Raw genomic sequence first — 21041 nt, 5'->3', positions numbered from 1 at the left:
CTGGCCACTTCCATTCACCAGGCTGCCTGGTGATAGTATATACTGGAGAAATAGAAGCTGACCACACCCTGGAAGAAAATAAAGGGGGTATAAAGGTGAGGTTTTATGGAAACGATTGCAACCTCTGCGCGGCAAGTTCCAAAGTACTGCTCTGCGTCTGCTGGGAAGAAGGGTGGCAGCAGCTGTTAGCTAGAGGGTAACTAAGGCCACGCAGTCCGTCCACATCCCTTTGCCGCCCTTCCCACCGCCGACCACCAGCATGCGAAGCAAATGTTTATTTCAGGGCAACTTGCTTCATTTCATCTAGTGGTTCTTAACTTTCAGAACACATGAGAATCACCCAGGGAGCTCTTAAGAAATAAACACTCAGGCCCCACCCAGAGAGATTCGGATTCAGTTGTCTGTGATGGGGTCCTGACATTTTGCTTTTGTTTTTGTGTGTCTGATGTGGGAACCGCTGATTAAAGCCATCATCAAAGGACAGGACAGGGGAAACAATGAGGGGAGATTCAAATCATCATCTCCTGGGGGTGGGGAGACAGGAACAAAATCGTGTCGCTTTCCATGCTTCTGAAAACATCTTTGCATATCTTCTCTCTGATAATGCCAAACTTGCTGGAATTACCCAGTCACTCCAGTTTACTACAGCTGGGGGAAAGCTAACCAGCGCTGTGAATCCAACGAATCCCGGCTCTGACTAGATCGAGTGTCTGGTTTGGTTCTGTGAAACATTAACTTGTTTCCTTTATCACAGATTGTAGCAGGTTTCTTGTGAGGATGAAGTCCAGTTATTTCTTGGACAGAATGGGCGTGAGCCCCAGTTGGTTTCCTGAGGGAGGAGGCAGAGAGGCTGGGCATGAACATGGTTAGGTATGTCTCGGGGAGTGAGGCTCAGGGTTCACCTTTGGTAAATGTTTAACCAGAAGCACCTTTACTAGTCTTCAATGTCTGTCTTTGAGAAAGTGAGTTTAAAAGGTGTTTTGAAAGTTTCCTAGCGGACAGGTGTTGCACCCCATGGCCTTTGTGGAGGCAAAGCAAGGGCCAGCCCAGGCTAGGTAGCGCAGATACTCCCGATCACTTCTCAACACCAGAGGACTGCTATCTTTCACATAAACACCTACTCTACTTTTCACTCTTTGCCCCCTGCATATGGTCTTCAGGAAGACCAGCGTCTTTGCCTAGTGGCTTACTGCCTGCCACTTGTCCATCTAATTTGGAGAGCACGGTGGCGAGATGAAACGAGGGCAAGGAGGCTTGGGGCGGAGCTACGTATGGTAGGAAGACCTTCCATGCATGAGCTTTGGCAGGTTTGTCTCAGACCTGAAGGAAATCATGCCAATTTCGCAAACAAGACCCATAATACCACATCTGCATTTTTTAAAAATTACACTATATTCTTCAGAAGCATAGGAAGGGGCTGATGAGGGTATTATGAGTTGATGAATTTAGAAAAACCCAAATCTATAAGATTAAGAGAGATTTTAAAGTCCTTGTAGCTCACTTTCAATAAAGCTCAAATCTTGACTTTGAATTAACATCCAGAGCTCATCTTGGGCTTTCACCACCACCACCCGCCCCCGCCGTGAAAACAGTATTTTAAAGAAGTTGTTATGAGAAGAGAAAGTACTTTCTGTATTGTTTATTGAGAGAGAGATAACTTTATACATTAGGAACTGGTGCACTTAAATTATATGACAGATGACCATAAAAACTCGGGCTTTTGTCAACAACACAACTTCATCTTATATTATTACAGTTACTGATATTTAAAAATGATACAAACAAAAATATGTATAAGTTATGCCAAAACAAAAGGCAATAAATTCCAGAAAACAGAAACAACATATATATGTGTGTGTGTGTATATTAGCACATTTCAAATAGCTCAACACAGAGTGATATAATAGCCCAAACCTAGAATTGTAGCTAATTCTGTACTGCACGAGCAGAACTAAGGGAAAACGACACGGATCTGACCCAGGAACCGAGGAACGAGTGGAGCAGAACTCTTCTCACCACGTTCGTGCTCTTCATTTGCAAACTGAACGTTTTCCCTCCTTTTACTGTTCCTTGAAGACAGATTCCCCAACCCCCACCCCCAATCTTGTATGGAGGGTTCTGGCTATTCAAAATAAGATTGTGGTAGGTGACCGAAATCAGAACCGAGGCCTCCAGCAGCAAAAGCCGAATTTAATAGCTTGGTGGACCGCCCATGCCACCCAGAAACATTTTTATCACAATGTGTCCAAGAGGCTTCCCACTTCCTACTTGGAAAACAGGGGGCGAAGTAAAAAAGAAAACCTTTACACAGTAAAAGAAAAGAAAATTCTGTGTTTGTGTAAATTTTTGACCTGAAGAAAGGCTAAGTTCACCGACTTTATAGAGAACTGGTTTAATTCCTCTACTCATTGGTCTTGGTGACATTATGACATACATTCCCCTGAGTTTGGTTAACGAAAGCAAGCAAGCAAACAAATAAAAAGTGATTAAAAAAAAAAACCCAGCATAAAACAAAGTTAAAACATTATGTGGTTGTGTCTTTTGTATTTCCTGGTATAAGTGTCCACGGAGCTAAGAAGCCCACGTTTCTACCGTTCTACTTTAGCAATGCGTTCCCCAAAGGAATCCTTCCCTCGCGAGGTTAAGGCACCAGGTTAAACAAAGGTGAAAGGTCTGCCATGCTTGTGGAATGTGCAGGTTCCGAGCGCATCTGTATCAAGAGTGGCCAGCAGGGAAGAAGCAAAGTGATCTGTGTCTAGGCCAAGGGCCCTGCAGGCTTCAGGTGGGTCCATGGAGGAGACTAGAAGCACGAGGCAGTACTGTAAGGCACTCCTACGGGGAAAGACAGGTGGGAAGCCCAGCATGGAGGAGGAGTGCAGGCTCCCACGGTTGCCGGCAGGCTTTCTGGCCAGGAGGCCTGACCCCCCACCCCGCTCAGGAGGAGGGCGCTGGGATCAAGGGGAGGGGGAAGAGGCTGGCCTACGGCGTTACGGCCACGAGAAGGGAGTCTTCACCGCGCTAAGAATTGCTGTAAGCACTTGAATCTTCTACCCTGGGCAACGACTGTGGCTTCCTTCCACCCCTAACGAGGTGGCTTCTCTTTCCACAGGGAGGAACCAAAGCGAAATAGCAGTTGTTCCCTCTCCTCGAGTTGAACAATGCCTTCTGTCACTTCGGAGGCCACTTGATGAGGAGAGTACCCCGTAACACGATCACCGGGAACCCATTTAAAATAAAACCCCTGACAACCACGGTTGTGCTGAGGAGGGCATTCCACACTTCTGACTTTTACCTAGAGTTTAACAGTGACTTAGACTTGACCTTGGCGTGCACCCACTAAGACACACCAAAGGAAACCCTTCAAGTCAGAGGGTCTGAAGACAATGAAATTAGAATTGTCTACCATTGGGAATTGCCGGGTGCTAGGACTGAACTGTGCCCCGTGACAGAAACCAACACTCGTCCGCTTAAATGAACTGAGCGGGGCTTATTCACGCATCACCGGCCCCCCCTCTAGCAGGGAGTTCTACCGGACGCGGGGTTAGAAGAACGGTCCGAGGTACACAGCACGCTAACGCCCAGCTGATAGCAAGGACCGAGGGAAGGAAAACAGTACCTCTACTGACTCAGTTCATGCCAAGGAGAGAGTGTTCATTTCTTTGTGTTTCGCCCCAAATTCTTTATTTTCTGACATTAGGTAGAGTAAGGAAAGTATGGAGACAGAAAACAAGAAATAAGGGGGAAGTTGTATGCATCGCTCTTTACTGGGAAAAGTAAAAACAATAAAACAACCTCCGTATTGACTCTCGGCAGTCTTAGAGTCAAGAGTTGAAGACTGACTTGCTAATGCAGTTATTTCAGTAGAGTGCGGCAGAGCGGTGGGGATGAATACTTCTGCCCAAACTCAGGAACGGCAGTCCTGGCCTCACCCTAGATTAGGAGCAACCGTATCTTGGCTTCCTCCGATAATGCCTCCCTTTGCAGGAAGTGTTCAGTGTGGCGTCTAGTCGTACCCCGATTCCGTAATTCCCGCATGGCCTCTTTGGGCCAACAGGTAGAGAACAAACCCCCAGGGTTGGAAGCCAAGCCTTTCCGGGGAGGCACAGGGAGAGACCGTCCAGCGTCAATGTCCAGGGTGTACACGCGCAGCGACCACACCGGAGGCCAGACCTCAGCAAGGTGGACTCTCACCAGCTTCGCAAAGGCTGCCTTTGGCTGCCGGAGTGAGGTCAACGCCAGGGTGCTCGCCGCCCCGGAAGGAAGTCATGGCACAGTCCCTTTGCGGGAGTCTGAGATCCCACTGAGTTGGTTGGAAACCACAAATCCCCAACACCACTGAGGTTCCCTTTTTGGTGGAGGCCTAGTCTGGTAGAATCCAAAAGCGATTACCCCCTCAGCGAATCAAGTGTGCAAGCTCCGAACAGTATCACCCTTTAGTCCTACGGATGGGAAAAGAAGGGTAATATGGTCCCCTGGAAGGCAGGGAAGCAAAGGGGGATGACGGGCGTTGACGTGGTTTTCACATAAAGAGGCTTTCAACTTTGGGGGAAATCAGCCCTGGAAAGAACACGATGCGATTCCAGTTGACTGCTTTTAAAGTACTTTGTGGCCTCCCCTCAGTGGTACAAGGGAGGTCTATTTTGGGAACTGGCTTCTCTCCTGCAGGGTTAGGTGCCAACATTTTACCAGGGTTGGACGGTCTCACACATGAGTTTCTGGCACCGTTAGGAGGGATTTCCTCCAGTGATCCACTGGGGAATGGGCCTTTCAAGTGAAAAGAGGTTCCCCTGAGTCGGCCGCCAGCTCTAGGAGATTAGTTGGCCATTTTCTCGTGTGTTTTATGTGTGAGCTATTTCAGATGGGATGAGAGAGGGAATGTGAGGGAAAGCAGGTATTAGCTTGGTCTTAGGTAGGTGGTAATCCACGGATTTGCTTTTGTTTCGACAGTTTCTAAGCAGTGGAACAATTCCCTAACAGTGCACCAAGTCATTTGTTTGGGTGGAAAACAGTAAGGGCGTTCATGTGCTCTAAGGCGTTCTGGGCTGGAAAACGGCAATTTTGAATTTTTCAGGACAGACCCGATTCCGAAGCCGGCTCCACTCTGTCCTATCAGATTTGGGTGGTGGTGGCTGTGCAGGCCGGCAGGTGGCACCGGCCAGGCTGTCAGGGGCGTACGAAGAGGAGAGAAAACGGAAGCGGCCGGGAGGTAGTCCTACTTCTGGGCAGCTGATGGCCATAATACCTCTCCTGTATATATATATATATGTATATATCTATTTTTCTCTATTGAAAATACGCAGAAAGCGACGTGGGTAGGAGGTTCTCCTTAGGAGTTCCCAGGGGAGGCCCATATTTAGCAGGACCCTCTACGCGGGCACCCGTGAAGACAAAGGCCTTAGAACAGGGATCCAGAATCTCACCCCCTCGGCAGATTGGACGCTCGGTGCCTGTGAGGGGGGGCAGGAAGTTCTGAACGTCCGGCAAGCGTGCTGGATGGGGAGGAGGGGGGTCTGCACTTCAGGACTCCAAACGCAGCGTGCTGGGGACGGCCTTGCTGACAGTCGGGATCACGGATACATTAATTACGGCGAAGGCAGAAGTAAGCTACGGTGACAGGGAGCTGGGGGCGGAGGGAAAAGGCACTTTGCCATCGAAGCACATCTGTTTTATAATAAGCAGGTCTATAATTCTCTTGTGAAAGATCATGTTCTGCTATCTTCTCTGAGGCTGGAAAATATAAATACTGTGTTTCACGAAGGGGAGGAAAAAGGAGGAGAGGATCAAATTTGTTTGCCTGTGTGCCAAGTGCTTGTTTGAGATTTTCCACCCTTTATCTTTTGTGTGCAACATTCTCTATAACTGGGGTGGGGGAAAAGTCAACCTGTTTTTCCAAGAATAAAAGGCTCCTTAAGGTCTCCTCGTGAAGGGGGCCTTGGCCTTTTAGCAAGTTTTTATGCCCTTGGTCACAGCTGCTGTAGAATTGGAAAATAAATGAAGCGTGTGGTCCGGGGCCCAAGGAACTGGCAGTCTGCACAAGTGTGTCTGAAATGTCTCGCCTCTAAATGGACAGAGGTATCAAGAGTCAGGATCTGGAGGGAGCAAGGTGTTGGGGGGAAAGTGGTAAGGGGGTTAAACGTATCCTGTACTTTGTGAGTCACTGATGCTCTAGATCCTAACAGTGAAACTGCCAAACCAGGAAGGCATGGAGGCATCTGCTCAGTGGAAACATACACAGTCTTCTCACATAGTCTGCTGAAAATTGTTTCAATATCAGTGTATCTTTCTGTTCTGGGAGGAGTTCTGGTGGGAGGACCGGAGCCATGATTTCCAGCGCCGTCCTACCTGACATTTTGGCCACAGCCACTGCTGTGGGGGTGCTGCAGTGGGGGCCCCCTACTCGGCCAAGTGGTGAAGCAATTCATTATAGTTCCTATTCCTACGATATGATTTTAGCACATTCTGTTTCACTTTAAGGTGGCAATTATATGTGTGTGTGTGTGTCTATATATTTATTTAAACAATATTATTACACTGAATTCATTATATTTGTAAGTTTGGTATTTTCTTAATAGCCTAGCGTGGGTGTTTTGAAGTCCCATGTTACTTTGATTTTGTGAACAATTTTAAAAATGTGAAAGTGGAAGTGGTTAAATTGACAAATTAAAGGTCCAAATGAAAGTGCAATGAAGAACAATGAGAAACAAAGCATTTAAAATAATTAAGGTAGCAAATGCCTACACAAGATTCTGTGGAAAGAAACTGAAGACCATCTCATGGCATGTACGCACCATCTCCACCAGTCTCCACACCCATGCATTTAACCACAATCGCAGGAAATTTCCTCAGGCCGGCACCATTACAACATCATAAATATTACCCACGAAACTGGGGAAAACTGCTCTTCAGAGCGCTAGGTTTTCGACCGACTGTGGTGGGGTGCCACGTCATTAGGGGGCGCTGGGATTCGTACCAGCAAACGGACCCACACGTACTCATTGGTCTCGGAGGTCTTTTTTCCAGGAAAAACCCTGAGATCAACCTCAAAACCAGAGGGGCTCTCCTCATAAAGTAGGGGGTGCATGCTTTCTGTCAGAGGAAGCGCACACGCCTCATCTCTAAGCCATTCGGCTTGGCTTAGCTGATCCCCACCTGAGTGGTAGAAACTGAGGTGACGGCGTCAGGGACACGGGGGTCTGGGATGATCCAGGCATCGTTCCTGTGTTCTGAAACAAACGATGATGAGTGCTTGCCTCAGTTACTTCGTCCTCTGCTAAAAATAAATAACACAAAAATAACCCGAAGTTCTGTGGTTCTGTAGGAAAAGCTTCCTCCTGTGTAATAAAATGGCCCCTGAGAGCCAAAAAAAAAGGGGAAAAAAAAAGTCTGACCTATAAAGCATTGTGTGTAAACCACGTTTTGCTTGGGAGTGAACTGCTGAAATTCATGGCTAAGTGTAATTCAGCTATCGGTAGTGTTTTTGTTTTTTTTTTTTTGATGCCTCTGTTGGTAGTTTTTTGAGCCACAGAGGCTTCCTGGACCTTTTGGACAGCGATTTACACAGAACATACATAAGGACGTATTGGGAAGTGTGGATATGTATGTAAATCTACATCTATGTCTAGTTGAAGATGAGACATCCTCTTCTTCCAAAGGGATCGAACGGGCTAGCTGGGAAGCTGCCGGCTGCTGCATCAGCCAGAGGTCAATCCCTGGCCTCAGGCCCCTGCTGACTCAGGTGTTCTGATAGGACAGCTCGAACATGTTGCAAGCCTCCTCCAGGCTCTCGTCCATGTTCAGCCTCCGCCAGAAAGATTTCTGCTTCTTCTGCAGCTCCCTGCGGACACACCTCGGGCAGGGGACGGACTTCTCTTTGCACTCAGAATGGAAAACGGCTCCACAGCTTTCACACCTGCAAAAACCAACCACGGAGATGATGAACAAGGTGGGAAGAAGCAGGACACAAGCACCTAAAACCCAGGGGCCTCTGTGCCGCTCAGAGGACAACGTTTATTCTGGCGAGCCCTGCCACCGGGAAGAGAGAGGACTCAGAAATGGGCTCTTCCCTTTTCCAAGATGCTCAAGGTTGAATTTTTTTTCTTTTTTTTTTCCCTGATTAGAACTGGCTGGGGCAAGGCTTATGGCTTACAGCGGAGAGGGGTCAGCAGTCAACTAGCAATGGTGTGATCATGGTGACAGTGGCCAGAGCTCTGGAAGTTTCCCCTCCATGGGCCCTGGGGTGAAGTGACAGAGAACGGGAGTGAGGTGTTTCACCGACCGCAAGTGCTCTGAACACCAACCCCAGTGTGACCGCAGTGAAAATGTTGCTCCCCACTTCTGTAAACAGGGACTGAGTGGGTCCCCGTTACTGCTTGCCCTCATTTAACAGTTTGGACAGATAAAATGACACATTTTCATTTTCTGAATGTTATCCTTAGGTCTATTGTCCTTTGGAGTTTTTTAAAAATTGGGAAAACCTCCACCACTGTAAGCCCACCTTTATAACACAAGTGGGAACAGTAAAGCATGAGAAAGTGGGGAAAAGAAAAGTTTTTAAAGAAAACACTCAGATACTGTAATTTATAGAGAGGAAGCATTCCAGGTGGATGACTAGTTTGTTGTCTGGCTTGGTGGAAGCCTGTACAAGAGTCCAAATAGCTTGTTTTTATGGCAAAGTCTTTAATAATGAGGAACTGACAAGCGCAACAATGGCTGCCCCAAGAGGTGGCTGGCCAGTGCGGATTACGGTGCCCATCCTGCCGTTCGGGAGTGACAAGCAACTACTCCCTCATCTCAGGAGCCCAGGGAATTAGTTCAACCAGCAGCAGTCCCTGGAGGGTCCAGCACTAGGCTGGGTTCGAAGATGACTCTGCAGGAAGCAGTCCTCAGGGCTCAGCTTGGGCTTCTGTTGGTTTTCCTCTAGGAACCTGGGCTTCAGTCCTGCACATAGGTCAGTCTTTGGGGCACCATTCCCTGGCGTGCCACTGACTTAGCCCTGGCACCATTCAGGATTCAGAAAGTTTGGTGATAGGAGGATCCTCCCACCCACCTTTGTACCCAGGGAGCGAGAGACGCGGGGAGTGGGGTGAGGTGGGGAGGAAGGGCGTATCGATCAGCTGAGAGACCAAAAGACAGAAGCTTCGCTGTAGCCAGCGGTCTCTGCCCAAGCTCAGCTCTCTGGGCAAGTAAATCATAGTGGTAGTTATGAAACTAGGAATAGGGTGACATGGCCTGACTTCAAATCCCACCCTCAAATCACTCTCTGGCTGCATGACTGCTATGGGCGGAATTGTGTGGCCAGCTCCCCACCCTGCCACCAAATGCCGATGTTGAAGCCCTAACCCCCAGTGACACTGCATTTGGAGATAGGGGTTTTAGGAATTAAGGTTAAATCAGATCATAAGGGTGGGCCCTGATCTGATAGGATTCGTGCCCTTATAAGAAGAGACCTCAGAGAGCTCTCTCTCTTTCTCCCCACTGTGTGAACCCAGCGGAAAGGCCATGTGAGGAGCACAGCAAGAAGGTGGCCGTCTGCAAGCCACGAAGGGAGCTCTCACCGGAAACCATGCCCTGCTGGGTCTTGAGCTGGGACTCCCAGCTTCCAGAACCGTGAACAATAAGTGTCTGTTGTTGGAGCCCCGTGGTCTGTGGTATTTTGTAGGACAGCCTGAGCAGTCTGTGACAGTGATCGTGCAAGTCACTTGACCTCTCTGAGCTTCAGTCACCTTATCTTAACATGCCCCTCAGAGAGGTCTTGTGAGGCTCAACGGGAATCACAAATAAAGCGCGTAGCGGAGTACCTGGCACAGTAATGCAGCTAAGCCTGCGCCTTCCAGGGTGAGCAGCGCCTCCTGGTGTCTTCCAGGGACGCTTCCTGCAGTCTGACTGCACCGACGTCACCACCGTGACCTGAGGACATCTTGATCAACCCCCTCTTGGCATAGATAAGAAGACTGAGACTCTAAGAAGGCTTAGTGATTGTCTCATGAGGACCCAGTGAGTTAGACAGGTTGTGACTAGAACCCGGAACTGCTGACAGCCCAGCCACGGCTCCCACCCAAGCCTGGTCATCCGAGTGGGGGGAATGCGCCGTCCTGGACGGGAATGCAGGCCTTCCAGTCAGAAGACTCCTGTTCCAATCACAACCCTTTCTTTGGTGACTATGGGCAAGTCACTGACTTTCTTGGTGCTCTGGTCTCCTCGTCTGTAAAATGCTGCTCGCAGTGACCTCCTTCCTACTCCCTGGGGTTCTGTGGGACGAAAATGGGGCACCGTCTGTGGAATGAGCAGGTGGGTGTGACACCACCTTTCACGGTGACTCCAGTACCTGCCTTCTTGATGCTGGAGCCACGCTGGTCAGGAGAGTCGACAGTGGCAGAATCTTCTCTAGCATCTCCCTGCCCTCGGCCCCTCCCTCCTGCCAGGGGGCTGAAGGTCAGACCCAGGTCTCCTCCTGCCTCTCGTTTGGGCCAGCTCCTCCCCAGTGGCAATGGCTCTGTCCTCCCTGGGTCACACCTCTCTACCCTCCTGTCACTGAAGTGACACTAATCGTAGCCTTATCAAGTAAATTTCCTCCTTCCTGCCCCCTTTGCCCTGCTGAGTTAGTGATTTATACACCTAGGGATGTTGCCCTAGGGCAGTGATTGATAAGGAGAAAACCATGGGGTTCCTTCAGTACCACTCCCTTATCTCTGCTGATACCAGCACCCCCACACCCTGCTCCGGTGAAGAGGTTGAGTCTTACTGGGGATTTCTGGTGCAACAAGCATTCCCGAGGTGACGGAGGGGCCGAGTACACCTGCTCTTTCTAGCCAAAGGTCAGTAACTGAAAAAAAGTCTGAGATAAAAAATTAATGATTTCAGAATGTAACCAAGTCCTATTTTCTAACCATTTGTAAGCCAGCAGTCATCGTTTGAACTGTATAACGGACAGACTGATCAATGACCTTCCCAAATTCAGACAGTCTATTGTTAACTTTCCCCCTGATTTTTTTTTTTTTTTAAATGAAAAGAATAAGGTCAGGAAAAGGAAGGAGGAAGAGAAACTGTTTCTTACGTAAAAGTTATGGAGCTTCGTAAGAAAAATGTGCAGGAAGAATAAAGTATTTGCATTAAAAAATGCAATATGTAGGCATGCTCCTCTTTGAGAATATTATTTAAAAGGCCCTTCCACTTTAAAAGAGTTCGCTGGCCCCTTAGGGTTTACTGAATTTTCTGACTGTATTTAAAATATGATTTTACAAGCAACTTTTCAGGAACATATCTTATATATAAGGTTAATCTACCAATGCAATCATCCATGTAGAAAATTGCAGCAGATAATGAAAGAGAAATGCCCTTCAGTGTTCCCGAGTGCTAAATCAAATGAAAGCCAGCCAGTTTCATCTTCATTTCTGAGTTCCCCGCTCCCAGCAATCAGCAGTTTCGTTGCCTTCCGGTTGTTGCTGTACACCACAGAGAACAAAGACCTATGTCCTCCTTTCCAGTGTCCCAGAGAATGCAACTACAGGGAGACATTTGCTATTGACCGAAGCCATCCTATGGGTTTTTCCTGAAAACGTCCATTGCTTCACTGAATCCAGGGATCTCAACCTCAGCACTGTTGGCGTTTGGGGCCAGTTAGTTCTCTGTTGTGGGGGGCTGCCCTGTGCACTGCAAGATGTTCAGCAGCATCCCCGGCCTCTACCCACAGGATGCTGGTCACAATCCCTTCCCCCCAGTTGTGACAATCAATGGTGTTTCTAGACACTGCCAAAAGTCCAAATGTCCCCTGGGAGGGCCAGGGAGATCATCCCAGTTGAGAAACACTGACCTAATCTATCTGGAGAAGGCATCATAGAGGGAGTACCCAGGGGGTACTTTAAACAGTGCCCTCCCCGGTGGAATTTCCAAGCGTCAACTGCAGGCTTATACCAACCAAGAGGGTCCAACATAGTGCTCTTATTCATTTCATTTTCACAAATATATACATTTTTAATACATCATTCAGTTAAAATAGCTGAAACTCACAGGCATTAACCATCCCGTGGTTTTGAAAAGTAATTTAAAACATCATATAAGAAGTCAATACCCATGACACAATTCTGTGCATTGCTTAGTAACCCTTAACTTTCTATCAACTCACTCTGATTTTTTAGTCTTCCTCAAAAGCCATCTTGGTGGTTGACCCTCAGTTGCATGTATTTGCCCTATGGCCAAGAACATCTGGGCTGTTTCTCTGTGGTGTTCTTTACTTCTTCATGTCCTATGTAGGCCATCTAGCAAATCTAAACCAAAAACTTGTACTTGCCCCACAAAACAAATTGCTTTTATGTAACTGGGAAGCAGTTAGGTTTCAGCAACATCTCCAGTGAAAAGGAGACCAGAAAATATTAACAAGGCCACTTACTGCAGAGAGGAGGGCTCCAGTGAAGTGAAGAGCCCTGAGTTCTTGGCTCAGGTTGGCCCCATTGTCCCTGGGCCCTTGGGTAAGTTACTTCATCCCTGAACCTCTTGTTCTCCACAGAAGTAAAAGGGAAGGTTGGATTATCTAAGGTTCCTTCCAACTTGCAGATTTTGTGCAAGAGGGAGGGGGACGGCAGGGGAAGACTACTCTGGGTTTTACCCTTCTCTTTCCACATTTTCTTGCCCCAAAGTCTGTGGATGGATGAGTGGGAATACAGCCTTGCTGGCCACTCCTTGGAAAGTCTCAAACTGACAAGCTGGGACTGAATGGGAGGATCCTTAAAGTGAAGAGCACTACTTTAAATTTTATTTATTTGCACTGATTAATCAAACCATGAAATAGCTTACAGACTAGTACATACAGCTCTGGTTATCAGGAATTTGGCCAAAAGGAGCTGACTCTGCCTCTTTCTCAGAACATCTCAATTAAACATTAAGGATTCCTTTCTAAGGATTTTCCCAACCCTCATCAGCATCCTCTCTCCCCAAGAAAAAACCCAGAATGGTTCAGTGTTGTGGGGTTTTTATTTTGGGGGTGGTATGGGGGCTGGCTAGAGGTGACAGTCATGGATCGTCCTATGTGGAAGAAATTGTGTTTTAACCACTGGGACAGATGCACTGGAATGACCCGTATGCATATCAGCACCGCGTACACCATACGACGTGGGATGAGGACGAGGGAACTCTAGGTCTGTTTCTTCGGAAGCTCTAGGGGGCAGTGCCATGAACTGTCCACGTGTGCCCTGGCAAACCGGTCCCCTTCCTAGGGCTCGGGGCGGGGACATAGCCCCACCACTGTGTGGGGGTGGGGGCAGCGCAGATCTCATTCTCTTAGTAAAGGCACCATCACATGAGACTGTACATTTTATGAACAGTCTTTGACCTATAAACATTAGCTTACTGACCTATGGCAAGTGACAGAGAGGTACGTACCCTAGAAATCTAATAGCCACAGACACGATGGTCTTCTTCCAGCTCTCAAAACCAAGAAAACACACCTGCTGCAAACGGACAGAACTACCTATGTGCAGGGGACAAGGGTTGCTTCTCAAATATGGCAAAGCGGCAAGAATTCCTGGCTGTGGACAGTTTCCTGTTCTGGAATGCTGATGATGTGAGACCAATTAGAGACAGGCTTGATGGCTTTGTCTGTGTCTTCCAGATTCTAGCTGCGCAGAGGCGGGTCACAGGAAGCTGCTAAAGGCCCCTGCCCCAAGTTGAGGTCACTGAAATGCTTCTGCTCTGCTCATGCTGGATTCTTCTCCTGCTGCATTTTTATTTTTGGCTCAGGCAATGACCTCAGATATTTCATTAGATTGAAAGTCAGCCTTGAGTTTGGCTGGATCTCTGACAAGTGGAAGGACAGGCCTGCAGAGCAGGGCAGAGCTTTGGCTGATTTCCACTCTGCCGAGCCCACAGCGACTAGGGCGGGGTGCAGAAATCAGGGCACGCGATCAGGCATGCGAGTGCGGTTGGTCGGATGGCTACTATATAAGGCGCCCCACAGAGCCACCAGCTATTACTGGTTTTTCCAAGAAACCAAGATGATTATTGAAATCTCTTAGCTAAGGGAGGTAGTTATTGGAGCCTGGTTATTTGAATGTTCTGGGTTGGTGTTTTCTCCTGTTATTGTGTGAGTGAGTGAATATAAGCCAGTAACTTAGAGTTTGCTTCAGTGGGAGATCACATAAGGCGTATGTGTATGTACATCTGTGCTACGTAGGTACTTACTGCAGGTACACAGGTATGTGTGCTCTTTAGAAGAACACACAGAACATGGCACTAAACACGCTAAGGGAAAACGAGTTAAATATGATATAGTTGAACAGATGCTTCCTTTTGCGGGGGCACAGGGTTAAAATGACGAGAGGTTACACACAATTTCAGTAACGTGCTGATGGCTGGGGATAGTCCAAGTTTCACAGCCTCTGCCAGTGAAGGCTTGAGCCAGGATTACTAGAATCCACACACTCCAGATGTCCCTCTCTTCAGCCCCAGGGGAAGCAAGTGGAATGGGGAGGGAGAGAGCAAAGGGTCTGGGAATGCTGGATTACGGAACTGTTGTGGCTCCTTGCAGAGTGAGAAATGGACTACGTTTGGGATTATTCATTGTGGGTTTTGTTTTTTTTTTCTTTTTTTGGCTGGGGGTAAGGAGGTGGGGGGCAAAAAGGTATCCATACGGTTTGACTGGAATTGTACGAGACTGGAAAAGCTCTAGCTCCTTTGGCCAAATGTCTGGCAGATGTAGGTGTGTATGTGCTAGTGTGTAAAGCTATTCCAGTGGTTCTGAACGGTAAATGCAAGTACAGCCCAGATCAGTGTTGGACATTTAAATTAGGTGACATCTGTATGCCTTTTGCCCCTGTTTTTACAGAAATTATCCTTACAATACCTCTCTTTGCTAGGTACTATTTGTTTTCCCATCTTTAATAAGTCGGGCAGTCAGTAAATGGATAAACTAAAATAAGGTAATAAAATAAAGTAACTGGTGGCTTCTCAGGTCCCCAAACTGGTAAGTGTGTGATCGACTCTGGCCTTGATTCCAGTCTTCGGACTTGAAATCTGGCTCTCTTTCCCCTGTTACTAGCCCCGTGGTCCTTTCGGTTATTCAGCACCCTCTCAAATACTTGCTAAGACTCAAATCATGGGAAGAACAATTGGTATGCCCTGCAGTGATCTTTTTATTTACCTTTTCATCCCCAGAGTTAATTAAGGAAGAGTTTTTCCCTGATTGCAGACCACAAAGCCTTTGGCTTTCACAAGTCTTGCACTTTTAGTTTGTAAACCAAGCTCAGTTAATAGCTTTGACAAAAGCTTTACTTAAAACCTTGGCTTTGAAAGAGAATGTAAACAAAGGTTAATTAATTCATTTGTTAATTTTGCTATCCCATTGGGAGCAGTAAATCACATTATCTTTCGTGCCAATGCTTAATAAATGCTCCTTGCTAATTTGTGGATGGTGACAACTTCTCATTAATACTCTATCATCTCATTAAGAGAATTGTATTGGTGAGAGGAGATAAAGACATTTTCGGGGATGGGTACAATGCAGAAAATTCAGAAGGTAAATCATATCTAAATTTATGAACATGACTGATTGCTTAGGAATGAGTTAGTGATATAAATTTAGAAGGAGAAAGACAGTCACATGAAAGGCCCAAAGTGTTCTCTCATTACTTTAGATTGCTCCCCTAATTTGTCTCCTCGCACCAATACAATTCTCTTAACGAGATGATATCACATAATTTTCTAATACTCAATGTGTTCTGGGCCAGTGGTTTTCAAAGTGTGGTCCCTGGACCAGCCAGACCAGCATCACCAGAGAATTTGTTAGAAATGAAAATTATTGGGTGCCACTCCAGACTTACTGCATCATAAATTCTAGGGTGGGATCTGGCAACCTGTGTTTGAACAAGCCCTCCAGAGAATTTTGATGAATATGGAAGTTTGAAAACTGCCGCTCTGGGCCAATTGTCTCCAAAGACAGCAGGGCTAACAATATTAGACAGCACTGTTGTAAATATTTAGAACAAAAATATGGACTTTGCAAAATGAAAATGAAAAGTGGTATTAATTAATGTTTTAATATTGGGATTTGCATTTCATATCTTTTAACATTTTCTCATAGCTGATAGGTAAGAACCTCATTTTACTTTCTTGAATTAGATGTGATATTAAGCTATTCAGATATTGGCCATTTGCATATTTTTTCAGTAAATCAGTTCATGTCCTTTGCCCATTGTCTAATGACTTTTACTTGCTGAGTTTTGAAGATTTTTTATATTCAGAAAATTAATTAATACTTTGTTAAATGTGTTAAAAATGCCTTTCCAAGTTTCCTGTTTACATTTGTCTTTACAGATCTTTAAGCATTTAACTTTTTAAAAATATATTTAAAAGCATTTTGCTTCCATGGCTTCTGGGTTTGTGTCAAGCTTAGAAAGACCTTCCCCACTTAAGATTATAAAAATATTCATCCATCTTTTCTTCTAGCACTTTATGGGTTTTATTTTTATATCAAAATATTTGATCCATCTGGAATTGATCCTGATATAAAGAGTATGTTAAATCCGGCATTATTTTTCTGTCTCCAAATGGCTGTCTAGTTCCCAGTTTCTTTTAAGGAATGTTCCATCTTTTGTTTTGCTAATTTGCTGTGCACCTTTATCATGTACTAAATTCCCATATTACTTGGGTCTATTTGCGTTATTTCTGAAATCATGTTCCGTTGATCTGTCTGTTCCCATGCCAGCACTGTACTGCGTAGTATATAATACATTTTTATATCTAATGAAAACAGTCTCCCTTCATGTAAACAACTTGAGAGGTCAAATTCTACATTGAATAATGAGGAAAGTTTACTGCCACCCATCTGAATGTTAAATAAAAAAATTTTTTGAAATGTATATAATCAACTAATTTAAAAAATTTATAGTGTAATTTATAAGGTTTATCTAAAATGAAAAGCACCTGTGTAAACATCTCAGGTGGTCAAGTACTAATCCTAGCTTTAGATATTTGACTTTTTGATTTTTTTTATCTTTATGTAGTGATAAAGGTATTGTATAAATTTGGTAAGGTAAACTAATAGCCTGTTTACATGTTTATAAAATTAGGAAACATGATACAATGAATTTAATAATGTATACACTCTTAGTAATTAAAATTATCCTACTTTGCAGGAACTGAGATGTATTACTTAAAGTAATACTTAAAACATGGTATACATTATCACTGAACAAAGGAAGATGTGACGAACAATGCATGTTTAACAGTCCCTTTCATTCAGTGCGAACATGATTTAGAACATTTTTACTCTGCATATGAGTAAAAATTGGATAGAACTGATAATCATACTAAGGAAACTAGTTATGCTATCTATGTACACAAGCAATAAACAGACATGTAAGACATCTCGCAGTCACTGAAAATGTTCTGTCCTTGAACATGGATGTTCCTAAGACAGGAACAGGGTAGAGAAGGCTAGATGCTAGTCTATCAGTAAAGGAAATTCTCAAAGGCAGTAATGTACTCGCTCACTGGGGAAAGCCAACGGGAGCCTTTAGCTTAGGTCTGGTTAGCAAAGTGCTATGCTAACTAGTAACTAAGGCTTTTCTCCTTCATTTCTCTGAACGGTGGCCTGGGTAAGCTCTCCAGACCCCTCAGGGAGAAAAACTGAAGTATGAACCTTGTGGGTAGGGTTAGGTGAGGTGGGGAGAAGGGTTAAGTAATGCTCTTAGGTACTTTCTAAATACTAAGGTTCCCCTGATTAGGTCTCTCTCTTTTAAAACAGGAGACCTTAACTACATTGTCAGGGAAGCTGAAGGAAGGAAAAGTCATCTTTCTTACTTGCTGCTTTGACATTCATTTCTGTCCCTAAGACTCTTCTTGGCTGGTGCCTCTTTCAAGCATTGTATGAAAACCATGTTCCCCCTGAGGTTACCTCAGGCCTCACTATCCCCCTCCCCCTTCCACCCTGCCCCCACATCTTCCCCACTGCCAAGGAAAATTTGCCTATCTCTTTTCATTCTCAATTCTGAAAATTTTCTTTCAAATCATTGATGTGAGCTGCTTTCCAGCTAAGTCTTTTAATTTAAATTTCCTTTCTCTCCACCATCAAGGATTCTTTCTAGAAAAAAGTGTTAACTCCTCTTAAAGAAGGGCTTTAATATACTTCAGCTTCCCACCTCTCAAGGCCAAACTAGATTTTTCAATTTAAGTCAGCTCAAGTTAGTGGCTTCCAATGTTGTCTTTGAATCAGTCATTGGCTGGTGACTTGCAAGTCAGTCTATTATTGGTTTTATAAAAGGAGATTCCCACAGTTCTGTTTTTCACATGAATTACTGCTTGTTAAACGCTATCTTTTCCTGCTTTCTCATCAAAAGTTTACAAAATTCTTCCCATTATTTTTGTTGAGAACCTCTCCCCACCATCCTACCACCAACCATCACCAGAAGTGAGACTAGTTAAGGGTATGTGGTATAGTCTTTTGCCCTCCTAAGGTTAGTTTGTGCATTCCCTCAAATTTGAGGCTAGTGTTGTGAGGACAAGGAGAGGCAGAAAGCGGACAGTACTGGGATTCAACAGCCCGCATCTCCCAGGAGCTACCGCTGTGGTGTTGAGTGGGGATGCCTGCTTCCCTGGGGAGGGGGGAGTGAGGGGGTGTATGTCAGGGGGTGGGAGTGATGGGCTGATGACTGCTAAGCTCCTCTCTGACTCTACACAAGCTCTATGCTATGCAGACATAATTGAGTTCAAGCAGTGACTGGGGTAGAGAATGAACATCTATAGACTGCCTTTTCTCTATTTTAAGTGCTTTGAAAGCATTAGGAATTGGAAGATGATTATTAATGATAGCTATGGATAGCATATGCTGATGCTTCCGGATGTACCATGGAGTGGTTTAATATTTACAATACTGAAGAAGTTTAATAAAAACATGATAATATACTTTAGATGCCGAAATGAAGACAAACAAACAAAAAAAGGATTTTTAAAAGACAAGTTTAAAAAGATCTTGCTATCTGTCCTCCCATAATTAGTTAGGTGAAAAAAGTCTCACAATATCAAAAACATATACTGACAAAACCAAGTTACTATTGTACCTTTCGTAATTCTAAAGCATAATACAGTTCATTTCAGAACATACTGCTCAGGCTGAAGAGTCAACATTTTTTGTATGGAAAGGTAAACACTCCTCTCTTCCCTATTGTGTATTCAGGTTACTTATTTACAGTCGCATGGGGAAGGAAAAAACACACACTACAAAGTGACCAAAAAGTTGTTTTGAAAATTAAATTATCTGAGTAGCTTAGCAAGACTCAAGTTTTTGACATTAAAGTTTTCACTGGGCCAGAAAAATACATCTATTCCTAATATATGGTAGAATGCTAGCTATTACTCAATAAAGTTATGTATCTTGGTAATGTCTACATTTAAGTAGACAGTTTCCTTGAAATTAGTTGAAAAGTTATTTAAAATAAAAGAAAGTATGTGGAAAAGCACATATTTGAAAAACTAAAAATAAAGCAAACGCTTCATGAATTATTTATTGAGCATTTACTATGCGCTGTTCTAAATGCAGATAATTGAGCAGTGAACAAAACAGAAAAAAGTCCATTTCCTCATGGAGCTGACATTTTTTCAAAATGGTAGACTGAATCACAATTTGCATTTATTTCTTAATCCCTATAGGTAAATTGTATCAAAAATAGTCAGCCTTGCTGAAAACATCATGACAAACTAGCAAACAGGCTAATACAAAATGCTAAGCAAAGGAGCTGAATGAAGTAAAGTTCTAACTTCTTTGTCTGTAAGAGCTTAAAACAGTGTCATATATCAGCTAGGCAAATCCAGAGGTGAGGGGTGGCTTGTGAAAGGTCACACTGCAAATCAGTGGGCCAGTCTGCCTCTATTTTTAAAATGGATCTTAAAGACTTTAGAACCAATAAAATTTTTTTCCTGTTAAAGTAGCTGCCAATTAAAGCTTATCTATCAACTTATTCTGATATGATGTGATAAAAAAGCTGGATATAAAACCATGTATTCAATATATTGTCAATTTTATTAAAAAGTAAACATGCATACATATGTATGGAGAATTTTCTTCTTGTACTTTTGGTGTACTTTTCACATTTTCTATAATGCACACCAGTTTTATATAGTTAGAAAATTACAACACGAGTTAAACAATGATGAACATTACCCCCTCTAATCAACAAAAAAGTAGGCTGTCCGAAATGCGTAGCGATAAGATAATTACACAGTATTAACCAGACACCAAACAAGAGGCTTGGTAAGAAATGAGTCCAGGTGGAGATGCTAGCCATCTATTCAAGTGACCAAGTGGCTTCAGAAAACAATGGCAGCAGTCTCACGGGCGAGGACTGCCTTTATAAATGCACTGTATTTATAAAGTGGCTTAATGGCATAAAGGGTCAGGTCAGCCCTGAGGGTTTCACAGAAGTCTCGTCTGTGTTAGCAGACTTTCTGGAACATTTTGACATGTGAATATAGGAGCCACCAGGCCAAGGTGAAATGTTATTTACCAAGTTACTCTTTGACCAAAGTTTAAAAGCCAAAAAAACTAGCATTGTGTTTGAGGGTTTTTTTTTTTTTTTTTTTAATCAAGGAAAACCTTCACTGACACAATAAATACATTTAAGAGCAGGCGGTCATGCAGCCTAAGAGTAGAATTGCCTCTTGGTAAGTCACCACTCGGGCTTCTGCACTCACAAAACCTGTGAGCTTGCTGGGCTTGAGTTTTTCTACCCCCCCACCCCCACCCCGTGTCCGAATGTTCTCCACAGGCCTTTCCATTGCTGTTAATTTATGACCCTAGAACACAGGCAGAGATCTCATCCTTTCTCATCAGTGTTAGGGGACATGGAGGAAGTTCCTCACTCTGCCCCTCTTCAATAGCAGAGAGAGGAACAAGCGCTAAGCGGATGGAAATGAATGGTTCCTGAGCAAAGGTACCGAGGAAGAGGCGTCTGAACTTTCTCTCGCCGGTTCAGGAATCCCACACCTCAGCACAATACGCACTGAGTGGCTGCTTCCCCAAGAAAAGCCACAGAAAGGAAATATCATTAGGGAAGTGT

The 21041-nt window shown here is 44.7% G+C and overlaps 1 protein-coding gene across 1 annotated transcript in view; it reads right to left on the bottom strand.

Annotated features, from left to right (window-relative positions):
• Positions 1-1624: 1624 nt before the first annotated feature.
• Positions 1625-21041, bottom strand: part of PLEKHM3 (pleckstrin homology domain containing M3) — a 181169-nt gene continuing 161752 nt past the window's right edge. Inside the window, exon 8 of the mRNA XM_035007268.1 lies at positions 1625-7909. Coding sequence (XP_034863159.1) covers positions 7732-7909 — 178 coding nt within the window. The 3' untranslated portion in view covers positions 1625-7731. The remainder of the gene's footprint in view (positions 7910-21041) is intronic.

The sequence above is a fragment of the Mirounga leonina genome, unplaced genomic scaffold (assembly GCF_011800145.1).
Source record: "Mirounga leonina isolate KUSES-001 unplaced genomic scaffold, KU_Mleo_1.0 Mir_151, whole genome shotgun sequence".
Taxonomy (NCBI): Eukaryota; Metazoa; Chordata; class Mammalia; order Carnivora; family Phocidae; genus Mirounga; species Mirounga leonina.
The sequence above is the reverse complement of the archived record's forward strand: the minus strand, read 5'-3'. Positions and strand labels throughout refer to the sequence as shown.